The sequence below is a fragment of the Chlorocebus sabaeus genome, chromosome 13 (genome assembly GCF_047675955.1).
Source record: "Chlorocebus sabaeus isolate Y175 chromosome 13, mChlSab1.0.hap1, whole genome shotgun sequence".
Taxonomy (NCBI): Eukaryota; Metazoa; Chordata; class Mammalia; order Primates; family Cercopithecidae; genus Chlorocebus; species Chlorocebus sabaeus.
In genome coordinates this window covers 91,876,953-91,889,880 of record NC_132916.1, presented here as the reverse complement: position 1 = coordinate 91,889,880, position 12,928 = coordinate 91,876,953, and the positions used below count along the sequence as shown (strand labels likewise).

At 38.6% G+C, this 12,928-nt stretch overlaps 1 protein-coding gene across 1 annotated transcript in view; it reads left to right on the top strand.

Annotated features, from left to right (window-relative positions):
- CYB5R4 (cytochrome b5 reductase 4) overlaps positions 1-11,854 on the top strand; it is a 109,621-nt gene extending 97,767 nt beyond the window's left edge. Inside the window, exons 15-16 of the mRNA XM_038002227.2 lie at positions 1,614-1,778; positions 6,135-11,854. Coding sequence (XP_037858155.2) covers positions 1,614-1,778; positions 6,135-6,189 — 220 coding nt within the window. The 3' untranslated portion in view covers positions 6,190-11,854. The remainder of the gene's footprint in view (positions 1-1,613; positions 1,779-6,134) is intronic.
- Positions 11,855-12,928: the final 1,074 nt, after the last annotated feature.

The window sequence follows — 12,928 nt, the reverse complement described above, 5'->3', positions numbered from 1 at the left end:
CTTTGTTTTAATCCTGTACCCTTTTGCTTTCATCTTTTTCATTCCGTAGTATGTGGGTACCTCCTGTGTGTTAGGGATACAGTGATAGCTAAAGCAGACATGGTCCCTGTTCTCATGGAGTTTAGAGTCTATTGGAGAAGGTAGACAATAGGTAATCAGCTTAGTGACAACATATTTAAAATCTGAAGTAAATGGCTATGAAGAAAAGGAAAAGGAAACATTGCTATAACACATGAAACAAAGGACCTCAGCCTTGTGGAGGTGCAATACTTCCCTGTGGATTCCCTGATGCTTGAGCTGAAAACTGAAAAATGGGAGTGGTAATCTCATTACAGAAAGAAGAAAGTGAACAGGCAGTGTTATGGCAGTGAAGGCTAAGAGGTAAACAGAGTTAGAGCAGGACTTGGTGATGAATTGGATACGGAGGGTGAGATAGAGAGAGGTTCCCAGGATAAATCCCAGGTTTCTGGCTTGTAAAACCAAGCAGACTGTGGTGCCAGTTACAGAGATCATGAGGTTGAGGTTGAGGTTGAGGGCCTTTGAGACAGTGACAGTAAGAAGTCAAATAGGCTTCTTAATCAAACTGGTTGTAAGGGTCTGGAAATCTTTGGAGAGGTTTGAGCCAGAGATTAAAATACACGTGTCACTGGTAATTGCTATTTACTGTGATTTATACCAGCATATTATTATTGTTTATTTTGGGTTCAGGGGTAAATGTGCAGATTTCTTTCAAGGATATATTGTGTGATGCTGAAATCTGGAATTCTGTTGATCCTGTCACCTAGACAGTGAACATAGTACACACTAGGAGGTTTTCAGCCCTTGCCCCTTTCCCTACACCTCCCTCCTTTTGGAGTCCCCAGTGTCCATTGTTCTCATCTTTATGTTCTTGTATACACAGGGTTTAGCTCCACTTATAAGTGAGAACATGCAATATTTGTTCTTTTTTTTCAATACCAGTAAATTATTAATAGAAATGTGGAGTTCTCTGAGATCCCTTGGAATCTCTATTTCATTTATATATTTATTTTTAATTAATTTCTTTTTTAAGAGACAGGTTCTTGCTCTGTCGCCCAAGCTGATGCAATCATAGCTCACTGAATCAAACGATCCTCCTGCCTCAGCTTCCCAAATAGCTAGGACCATAGGCACATACCATCACACCTGGCTAAGTTTAAACATTTTTTATTTTTGTTTTTTTTGGGGTTTTTTTTGTTTGTTTGTTTGTTTGTTTGTTTTTTGTAGAAACTAGGTCTCACTGTGTTGCCCAGGCTAATCTCAAACTCCTGTTCTCAAACAGTCCTTCCGCCGTGGCCTCCCAACATGCTAGCATTACAGGTGTGAGCTACCATGCTTGGTTAATTAGTTCAACTTAAAAAAAAAATGCCAAATTACATTCTTTAATGTATAGGAAAAGCTAATCCTTAGTAAATATAGATTTACGTATATGTTTTTGTTAAATCTTATAATTTTTTTCAGTGTTTTTCTAGCAAATGTATCAGTCTTTATATATTAAATTATTCTTTAGGGGAGAAATACATTATTGAACTAGAAACATGTTAATAATATGTTTAAAATAATAAACTTTAAAAAACTGTTTTTCTTTTCCCTAGACTGGATGTTGAATTTGTTCTCTCAGCACCTATTTCTGAATGGAATGGCAAACAGGGACATATTTCACCAGTTCTTCTTTCTGAATTTTTTAAAAGAAATTTGGACAAATCCAAAGTTCTCGTCTGCATTTGTGGACCAGTGCCATTTACAGAACAAGGAGTAAGGTGAGTAGCAGTGTAGTAGGAAACAGACTGCCCAATACTGAAATGAAGATCTTTCATGACAAGCATCTCTCAGTTCTTCCTATTGATATGAACCTGCACTTTAATAATCTTACAGTTTTAGAAAATAACAAAGTCTTTAAATCTTCGTATAGTTTGAGTTGGAGGCTAGGATTATGCATATTGTTAGATAAAACACAAAAGTAAGTTACAGCTAGCAATCAGTGTTCTCTGCTAATGGCTGCCAATATGGATACACTCACAAGATTAGTGCCACAATCTTATTTGGGACATTAGGCCCAACCTCTTCTTCCATCAAAGCTTTATAATATATAGTAATTAATAAGGAATGTTCATCTCATTGTAGCTTTTGATCTTCATTCTCTGTAACTGAGTGAAAGTAAATAATATATGTGGTCAAAAGCCAAGCAGCAAGACAAAAAGGGGAGACTAGAACACAAATAAGGCAAGACTAATAGTTGAAGCCTGGATCATGAAAAAGCAGTGGTGGTGGCGATCCTGTTTGAAATTCACTTTGATGTGATTTAGCTTTAAAATGGCTCTTTAAAATATTTGGTTAAAGATAGCCCCTGTTGGATTTCTAGATGATTTTAAAATATAGCTGTTTTCAGTGCCCTCTTCTTATTTAGTGGGTGACTAAGCCTAACGTTTCTAGATGTTGGCGAAAAGAGTCAAACTCCCCATATTCTCTGAAGAGATTCATTCTGAGCCAGATATGAGTGACCATGGCCTGTGAGCTCTCAGGAGGTCCTGAGAACATGTGCCCAAGATGGTCAGGGCACAGTTTGGTTTGATACATTTTAGGGAGGCATGAGACATCAATCAAATACGTTTAAGAAATACATTGATTGGTCCAGAAAGGCGGAACAACTCAAATCTGGGTTGCCGGGGAGCACGAGTTTCCAGGCTATAGGTAAATTTAAACATTTTCTGGTTGCCAATTGGTTGAGTTTGTCTAAAGACCTGAGATCCATAGAAAGGGAATGTTCAGATTAAGATAAAAGATAGGGAATGTTCAGATTAAGATAAAAGATTGTGGAGACCAAGGTTCTTTGGAAGTCTTAAGGTCTCTGCCCTTAGAGATAAAAGATGACAGTGTTTCCTATTCAGACCTTTAAAAGGTACTAGACTCTTAGTTAACCTCTTCAGGATTGGACTCGCCTGGAAGAAAAAGATCTAGCTATGTTGATAGGATTCTTTACAGATGCAGATTTTCCCCTATAAAGGACAGATTTGCAGGGCCATTTCAAGATATGACAAAGAAACTTGTTTTGGGGTAAAATATTTTTATTTTCTTCCTTGTCTCGTAATGTTATGTCAGAGTCAGGTTGGAAAGTAAGTCATGATATATAGGGTTAAATAAAACACATCTGATGAGAATTTATAGTTTGTAGGGCATGACTTCCTAGACCCCTTAGATAGGAATTTGGGCAAGATAAAAAAAAAATCAGAGTTTAGTCCTCATAGATAATCTTATATCTTGCATTTTTATTTAAAATTTTAATTATAGAAAAGATTAACCCCCCAATCAATAAATAAAGGCATTAAAAACTTTTTTTCTTCCATGTTGAATTTAAAATGTATTTTATTTTTAATTAAATATATTTCTGTATTTTAATACTTTAAGAAAAATGTTCTTTTAGTTAAACTCTCTCAACTTAAAAAGATTTTTCAAGTTTCTATGTAAACTTTTGCTCTTTTAAAGCTCTAGCAAAACTGTTAAAATTACAATGAAGACTAACATTATAGTTTGAATATAAAATTTTTTTTTAGGAAAAAAGCCTAAGAGCTGTACTGTCTTCTACTGTATTGCTTCTGCTATTTTAGAAATATCTCAGTGAGTACTTTATAGATTGCAGTATAATACTTTTAAATAATTAGAATCATTTTTGCATTTTCAAAATTGACCATAAACTTGGGGAGGCCAAGGCAGGTGGATCACCTAAGGTCAGGAGTTCGAGACCAGCCTGGCCAACATGGTGAAACCCCGTCTCTACTAAAAATACAAAAATTAGCCAGGCATGGTGGTGGGCGCCTGTAATCCCAGCTACTTGGGAGGCTGAGGCAGGAGGATCGCTCGAACCTAGGAGGCGGAGGTTGCAGTGAGCCGAGATCATGCCATTGCACTCCAGCCTGGACACCAAGAGCGAAACTCCATCTCAAAAAAAAAAATTGAGCAGAACCTATATAGCTTTCTTTTCTCACTTTTACCTCAGAGCCAGTCTTTCAAGGCTGTGCTAACTGGCTTACCCAGAGTTGCTCAGGAGTATTTATTAATCATTACATATGGATTCCTGCTATTACTCACTCCTGAACATACTACATAGAGTTGCATTTTGAGATGTAACTGGATTCAAATCAGTACTTAAAATTCATAGTAGCTACCCTTGTGACTTTCAGTTAGGACTCGTTTCTTTGGTTTCCTTATCCTCATCTTGATGGATGTGGTCTATTTTTCTTGATTGGCAATTATATGGGTTTCTTATTACAGTTTTTGCTGTTCTGAAAAATGAGTCTTTCTTGTAATGTCGACTCCTAGAGTTCTCCGAAGTTAATCTCATGTCTGCTACATAGATCAGATTGTAAATACAGCCACCCCAGACCTCGCCTCCATATTTGGTGAACACTTGTCGATTTGTGTAGTATGATGACAGAAAGAATCAGAAACCTATTTTTTAAAAAATAGAGATAAGCAACTTACCATTACTTGGCCAATAATGGTTCTTTATCCACTAAATATGCACTTTATTACAGAGATGAGTAAAACAATCTCTCCTTTCAAGGACCACACTATCTAGTGGTAGAAACAGATGCACATACTCATAACTAAAGTATGACTCAGAACACCATAAATATCTTACTAGAGATAAAATCAAGATGTAATGGGAGTTCTGGGAGAGATGGGTTACTTTTACCTAGCGATGTGTGTGTAGGAGAGACAGGAGCTGCATGGTCAAAAAAGTCATGTGCACTGCATGTGGACTAAAATCTAGCAGTCAAGAGAGATGGAGAAGGGGATAGTACAGGCAGAGAGAACTAGCAGATGCGTTAGGGGTGCAGATTTATACAAAAGCCTAGACTGGTTTGGCTCGGGTGAAGCTGCTTGCCTGGCAGAACAGGATAGAATGGTAGCGTGGGCCCAGACGCTGAGAGGCTTTACTGCTGCACTGTGTTGGCCTCAACTCCTGTGCCCTACTGGCCCTTTGTGTGAGTATGTGTATCCCCTCTGGGAGCTGCCAGCTGCAGTTTAAATCCCGGGTCTACCACTTACAGGCATCTTACAATCATTTGCTGCGTGTCCTAGGGCAGTTCTTAACCTTTCTAAGTTTTAGTGCACTTGTCTGTAAAAATGAATAAATAATAATACATAAGTATGTGAAGTGCCTAGCAAAGTGACTACATATAATAGAGTAACTGGTAAAAAAGTAGTTATTGTACTATTTTCCTAGTTGAATAATATGCAGTATTTCTACTTCTCCTGTTCAGTAGGGGGAGAATGAAGATAGAATAGTAGGGGAATCAATTCCTTTCTTTGAAAACTGATGAATAAAGGGGAAAAAAATCAAACATTTATGCTCCCTTTGCTATATGAGCCATACTACTGAATAACCACATAATAAACCAGCAGACATTTTTCTTTATAGGATTCCTCAGCTGATTAATGAATAAAGAATGATAGAAGTAGAATATCACCAATTGCAGTGCTTAATTGACTAATGGATCTATACATAGATCATAATGGTACCTAGCATCCAAAAAGAAAGGCAACCATTTATTACATGCCTCCAGATAGAGGAACATTACCTATGAAATAGTCTTGTCAAAAAGATTTGAACCTGTGTCTGATCAAGCCTCTAGATCTATTTATTAAGTTATGGAAAATATGAGGACGTAGATACATATTATTAAGCAATACCACAGGGATGTAGAAAAATGAAGGTTTTAGGAGACTCAACAAATAAAAATCTGATTTTTGTCAACAAATAAATTGCAGGATGGAGTGGGGATCTGGGGGATCTTATAGATCAAAAGATGCCTGAAAGACTTAACAGCCAATCATAATGAGTAAATTTTAATTGGGTCTTGATTGAAACTATTTTTTAAAATTATGGCATTTATGATATAGTTGAAAATTTGAGCACTGCCTAGATATTTCATGATATTTAGGAGTTACTAATCACTAATTTTTTAAGAAGTGATAGTGTTTTTTTATTAAACAAAACTGCATAGTAAATGGGGAGAATGAAAAAGTATCATGATTATGGTGGTAAGCTGCTCTTATTCCTTCATTTTAAAACATTTCCCCTTAGAAACATGTGCTTTTTGTTTGTTTTTCAGGTTGCTGCAGGATCTCAACTTTTCCAAAAATGAGATCCATAGTTTTACAGCATAATGAAGAGCTGTCATTGTCCTTTATTCAACTAGTTTATCTAAATTTGTGATTGCTTAGGGTTTTTTAAGAGAACATTTTTGTACATAATAAAAGGTTAACTAGAATCCAGGCTTCAGTTTCTTAAATGAAATCAAATGTTCCTTCTGTATAGGTGACTTCTTGGCTTTCTTTTGTACCATAACTTATTTTACTACTGATATTTGACCTGGACAGTTAATCATGGCAACAAATACATACAGGATTCTTTGTTATGAATCACAAATTTCCTTGCCATTTGAATTATATCAGTGTTCTACAATAAGCACTTGTGTTTTATGACATGATAAAGTAAATGATCACTTCGATCATGTTTCTATGCTGTAAAATGTCTTATTAGCAATACAGATTAAATTTTACATTGCACTGTTAACTCAGGAAATGATCATTTATGTCCTTGTTATTAATATTAAAACATAGAATGTTATAACTTATTAACTTATCCAAACATTTTTGTGTGTGTGTATGGCACTGATGCAGAATACAATAAAATTATACTTAAGTTCTTTTTAATCCTTGTGATAGAAATGTGGTTGAATGCAACAATATTGGGCCAGCGTCTTAAGGGGAATTTTAAAAGACAGCAATAAAATATATTAGAGACATGACACACATGCGCCTTTGGACTAGGTGTGTTAACAGAGTTTGAGAGAGGGAACCTTGACAGCTGTTTTTATTCTTAGCCAAAAACAAAGACGTTAGGAAAGAGAGTGAAAGTATAGCATCTAGTTCCACAGCCTAAAATTATTATTTGGTGCTTTGGAATGGGTTGAATTTTAATTCTTTTTTAGTCCATCTAAATCAGCTGGAAAAATGAGGAACATTCTGTCCTGAATGGTTCTTCCCCTGGTTGGCTGCTTTCTCCACAACTGGTGGTTCAGCAGGGAGCCCTCTTAGGTTCTTGTGTGTGGGCAACTTATTTTCTCTCTCTGCTACTTTGTGCAACTGTCAAATACTTTCACAGATTCAGATCAGCAAAGGGTATCAAGAATAGTCATTGTGAGCTTTTCATGAGGAAACTGTTCAATGCATAGGTAGCTCCTGTATAAGCTAACTAGGATTTTTCAGTCTTAGTACAACTGCAATGTTTTCACAGAAATAGGGGATTGAAAGAATCTCCAATTTCTCTGTAAATGATTTTGTAAATAGCTAAATTTTTACTGAATGAATAATATACCCAAGAGGAACACAATATTAATACTCCCCAAATTACAGACACCAGCTTGTGAAGCTTCCTGTGCGCACATTGCTGGTTTGAACACTATCACTTTTCCCTGTGCCTCTGTCTTCTGTAGCCAATTCCACCATCATCATTATTCACAAAGACAGGAATCTAGCTGTCCTGGACTGGCAGTGTTCCCTGATAGCTAACAAGAACTTTTTCTAGCTTCATGCCTTCCCACTACTTATTTTTTTTTTCCATCTAAGGGTGAGGTGATTTGGCTCTGTGTCCTCACTCAAATCTCATCTCAAATTGTAATTCCCACATGTCGAGGGAGGGTCCTGGTGGGAGGTGATTGGATCATGGGAGTGATTGCCCCCATGCTGTTCCCGTGATGGTGAGTTCTTATGAGATCTGTTGGTTTAAAAGTGTGGCACTTCCTCCACACCTCCTGCTGTCTTATGAAGAAGGTCCTTGCTTCTTCTTTGCTTTCTACCATAATTGTACGTTTCCTGAGGCCTCTCCCACTGTGTAGAACTGTGAGTCAGTTAAACCTCACTTCTTCATAAACTACCCACTCTCAGGTAGTTCTTTATAGCAGTGTGAAAATGGACTAATACAAAAAGAGACCATATACCACTTTTTTAAGTTCATTTGCGATGTATCAAATCTAACTTAGCCAACATCTTTCTCATCTTTTCTAAGCCTCTTCATTTTTCTCTCTCCAGTCCCAAGCAACAGAATCTCCTCTCTATTAATTGCTATATGTAATACTTCCTTATTCCTCCTTTTATGTTTTATATTTTAAAACAAATCCATAAGTATCTCCTGGGTAATCTCCACTGACATGATTTTATCAACTTACATGTTAATTCCCAAATGGGAGTGACTAATTTGAGAATCAGCAGAGCTTCAGTTTTCAATATCCATTTACCTCCTCCTTACCACCCCACCGTCCACCTAGTAAGCCATTCTTGAACTATTAGGAATCAACATAAATGTCCCCCTCTCCAGTCTGACTCTTCCATACCAGCTAACCCTGTCCTATCATCCCTCAGCTGGATTAGTACAGTAGCTTGATAATTCATCTTCATGCTGCAGTCCTGATCTCCTAAGATTCATTCTCCATTCTAGGGTATTCTAGAAGGACTTGGAGGAAAAAAATCCCCTAAGTAGAACCTCAGTCTTTCAATTAATGCAACCAAATACTGAGGAGCACAGATAGAAGTATAGTTTATCACTGTTATTCTCAAGCAAATAACTCAAAGACTCCTACATCGCATATTTGCAATGAAGAAAAAGAATTATGCTCAAAGTCACATTTGCTTGCAAATTCTGCTTTTTTTAAAAAAAGTTTACATACTAATTTTCTATTACTGCTAGATCAAATTACTACAAACTTAGTAGCTTAAAACAACACCCATTTATTATCTCACAGTTCCATGGCACAGAAATCTAGGCACAATATGGTTCAACTGGGTCCCCTGCTTAAAGCCTCACAAGGCTGAAATCAGATTGTCAACTGAGCTGGGCTCTTAGCTAGAGGCTGTAAGGGGAAGTCCCTAAATAACAGTTCTTTCAACTTCATTAAGGTTGATGGTAGATTTCAGTTCAGTTCCTTGCAGTTGTAGGACTGAGTTCCCCATTTCCTTGCTGGCTGTTAGCTGTGGGCTAGCCTTTGTTTCTAGAATCTGCCCACATTCCTTCTCATACTTTCTGTGTGGCCCTCTTCAGCATTAGTAGATGAATCTCATGCTTTCAATCTCTCTGAATTCCCCTGTGGGCCTCTTCAGCATTGGTAGATGAATCTCGTGCTTTCAATCTCTCTGAATTCCCCTTCTGCCATATCTTTCTTGCCCTAGCGAGAGTTCACTGCTTTTAAGATCTCATGTGGTTAGATCGGACCCACCCAGAAATCCAGGGTAATCTTCCTATTTTAAAAATCTATAATCTTAATTATAACAGTAAAGTCCCTTTTCCTATATAATATATTCAAAGGTTGCAGGTATTTGGGTGTTGACATCTTCGATGGGCACATTTTGTCTACCACAAGCTATAGAAAGAGAAATTTGTCCAAGATAAGATGATCAGGTTTTGTCTAGATAGGGGCCCTTGCTATGGTCTCTCAGTTTTTACCTTAATGTGACAGAACATGAGAGGAGCCTTGATACCCCCAAAGAGTCAACTTCTTTATGCTGGCAAAGGCATGGGTGCAACCTGCTCTGTGATCTACTTCTGAATGACACAAGCTTGTCCTGAACCAGGTTGGGACTGAGTCTGTTAACAGACTCCCATTTTGGGGCAGAAAAAACAGATTCTGTATGGTCTACAGTATTTAAAATTGTGGCAAATAAATTATAAAGGGAAAATGAAATTTCAACTAGTTACAGTCTCTTGGTGTCTTTCAACATTGGTTTTATTGTGAAGTCATCTTCACCCAGCATTGCAAATTTAGCAGACCTCAAAACAGAATGCCAGAGTGATCTTAAAATTCAAAAATGAGTTTACTTTCTTTGTTAAAGTTCTGTTGATGCATAGCCCCGATTCATGGAATAGAAGAGTTATCTTGGGTGCAGCATTATACATAGAGTTAAAGTGTGGAAACCTAAACAACCTGATATGGTTTGGCTCTGTGTCCCCACCCAAATCTCATCTTGAATTGTACTCTCATAATTCCCACATGTTGTGGGAGGGACCCAGTGGAAGATAATCTGAATCATGGGGGCAATTTCTCTCATACTGTTCTCATGGTAGTGAATAACTCTCACGAGACCTGGTGGTTTTATCAGAGGTTTCTGCTTTTGCATCTTACTCGTTTTGTCTTGCGGCCAGCATGTAAGATGTGTCTTTCACCTCCTGCCATGTTTCTGAGGCCTCCCCAGCCTTGTGGAACTGTAAGTCCAATTAAACCTCTTTTTCTTCTCAGTCTCAGGTAAGTCTTTATCAGCAGCATGAAAATGGACTAATACAGTAAATTGGTGCCAGTAGAGTAGGGTATTGCTGAAAAGATACCGGGAAATGTGGAAGCAACTTTGGAACTTGGTAATAGGCAGAGATTGAAACAGTTTGGAGGTCTCAGAAGAAGACAGGAAAATAGGAAAGTTTGCAACTTCCTCTAGACTTGTTGAGTGGCTTTGACAAAAATACTGATAATTATATGGACAATAAAATCTAGGCTGAGGTGGTCTCAGGTGGAGATGAGGAACCTATTGAGAACTGGAGCAAAGGTGACTCTTGTTATGTTTTAGCAAAGAGACTGGTGGCATTTTGCCCCTGCCCTGGAGATTTGTGGAACTTTGAACTTGAGAGAGATGATTTAGGGTATCTGGTGGAAGAAATTTCTAAGCAGCAAAGCGTTCAAGAGGTGACTCAAATGTTATTAAAGGCATTCAGTTTTAAAAGGGAAGCAGAGCATTAAAGTTAAGAAAATTAGCAGCTTGACAATGCGATAAAAAAGAAAATCCCATTTTCTGAGGAGAAATTCAAGCTGGCTATAGATATTTGCGTAAGTAACAAGAAGCTGAGTGTTAATTTCCAAAACAATGGGGAAAATGTCTCCAGGGCATGTCAGAGATGTTTGTGGCAGCCTCTCCTATGGCAGACCAGGAGATCTAGGAGGAAAAAATGGTTTCGTGTGCAGGGCCCAGGGTCCTTGTGCTGTGTGCAGTCTAAGGACTTGGTGCCCTGTTTCCTAGCCACTCCAGCCATGACTGAAAGGGATCAACATAAAGCTCGGGCGTGGCTTCAGAGGGTGAAAGCCTTAAGCCTTGGCAACTTCCGTGTGATGTTGAGCATGCAGGTGCACAAAAGTCAAGAATTGGGGTTTGGGAACCTCTGCCTAGATTTCAGAAGATATATGGAAATGCCCAGATGTCCAGGCAGAAGTTTGCTGCAGGGGAAGGATTCTCATGGAGAACCTCTGCTAGGGCAGTACAGAAGGGAAATGTGGGGTTGGAGCCTCCACACAGAGTCCCTACTGGTACACCGCCTAGTGGAGCTGTGAGAAGAGGACCACCATCCTCCAGACACCAGAATGGTAGATCAACTTACAGCTTGTACCAGGTGACTGGAAAAGCTGCAGACACTCAATGCTAGCCCATGAAAGCAGCCATGATGGAGGCTGTACCCTGAAAGCCACAGGGCCAGAGCTGCCCAAGACCATGGAAACCCACCTCTTGCATCAGTGTGACCTGGATGTGAGACCTGGAGTCAAAGGAGATCATTCTGGAGCTTTAAAATGTTACTGCCCTGCTGGATTTTGGACTTGCATGGGCCCTGTAACCCCTTTGTTTGGCCAATTTCTCCCATTTGGAATGGCTGTATTTACCTGATACCTGTACCCTCATTGTATGTAGGAAGTAACTAACTTGCCTTTGATTTCACAGGCTCATAGGTGGAAGGGACTTGCCTTGTCTCAGATGATACTTTTGAACTATGGACTTTTGGATTAAAGGTGAAATGAGTTAAGACTTTGGAGTACTGTTGGGAATGCATGATTGGTTTTGAAATGTGAGGACATAAGATTTGGAGGGGCCAGGAGTAGGATGATATGGTTTGGCTCTATGTCCCCACCCAAATTTCATTTTGTATTGTACTCCCATAATTCCCATGTGTTATAGGAGGGACCCGGTGGGAAATAATTTGAATCGTGGGAGTGGTTTCCCCTCTACTGTTCTCATGGTAGAGAATAAGTCTCATGAGATCTGATAGTTTTATCAGGAGGTTCCGATTTTGCATCTTACTCATTTTCTCTTGCCGCCACCCTGTAAGAAGTACCTTTAACCTATCGCCATGATTCTGAGGCCTCCCCAGCCATGTGGAACTGTAAGTCCAATTAAACCTCTTTTTCTTCCCAGTCTTGGGTATGTCTTTATCAGCAGTGATTCTTTTCCTACGAAATATCTAGAACAGGCAAATCTATGAGACATAAAGTAATTAAGTGGTTGCTCAGGGGATACAGCAGTAGGGGATGATAACTAAAGGGTTGGGAGGGTGTTTTTGAAATGCTAAAATATTCTAAAGTTGATTGTGGTTATGGTTGCACATACTTATGAATATACCTAAAAACATTGAATTGTACATTTTAAGTAGGGGAACTGTATCTAATTGAACCATATCTCAGTAATGATATAAAAATGTTTTTGGATACTAAGACAAAACTAGAAAGAACACAAGAGCAAATACATATTATATAAGAAGAAAAGAGTAAGAAGAATGTAAATATTTTAAAAAATAAAAAGGAGGCCTGTGTGCTGTGGCTCATGCCTGTAATCCCAGCACTTTGGGAGGCTGAGGTGGGTGGATCACCTGAGGTCAGGAGTTTGAGACCAGCGTGACCAACATGGAGAAACCCCATCTCTACCAAAAATACAAAATTATCCAGGCGTGGTGGCATATGCCTGTAATCCCTGCTACTTGGGAGGCTGAGGCAAGATAATTGCCTGAACCTGGGAGGCGGAGGTTGCAGTGAGCCGAGATTGCACCATTGCACTCCCGCCTGGGCAACAAGAGCAAAACTACATCTTAAAAAATAAAACAAAT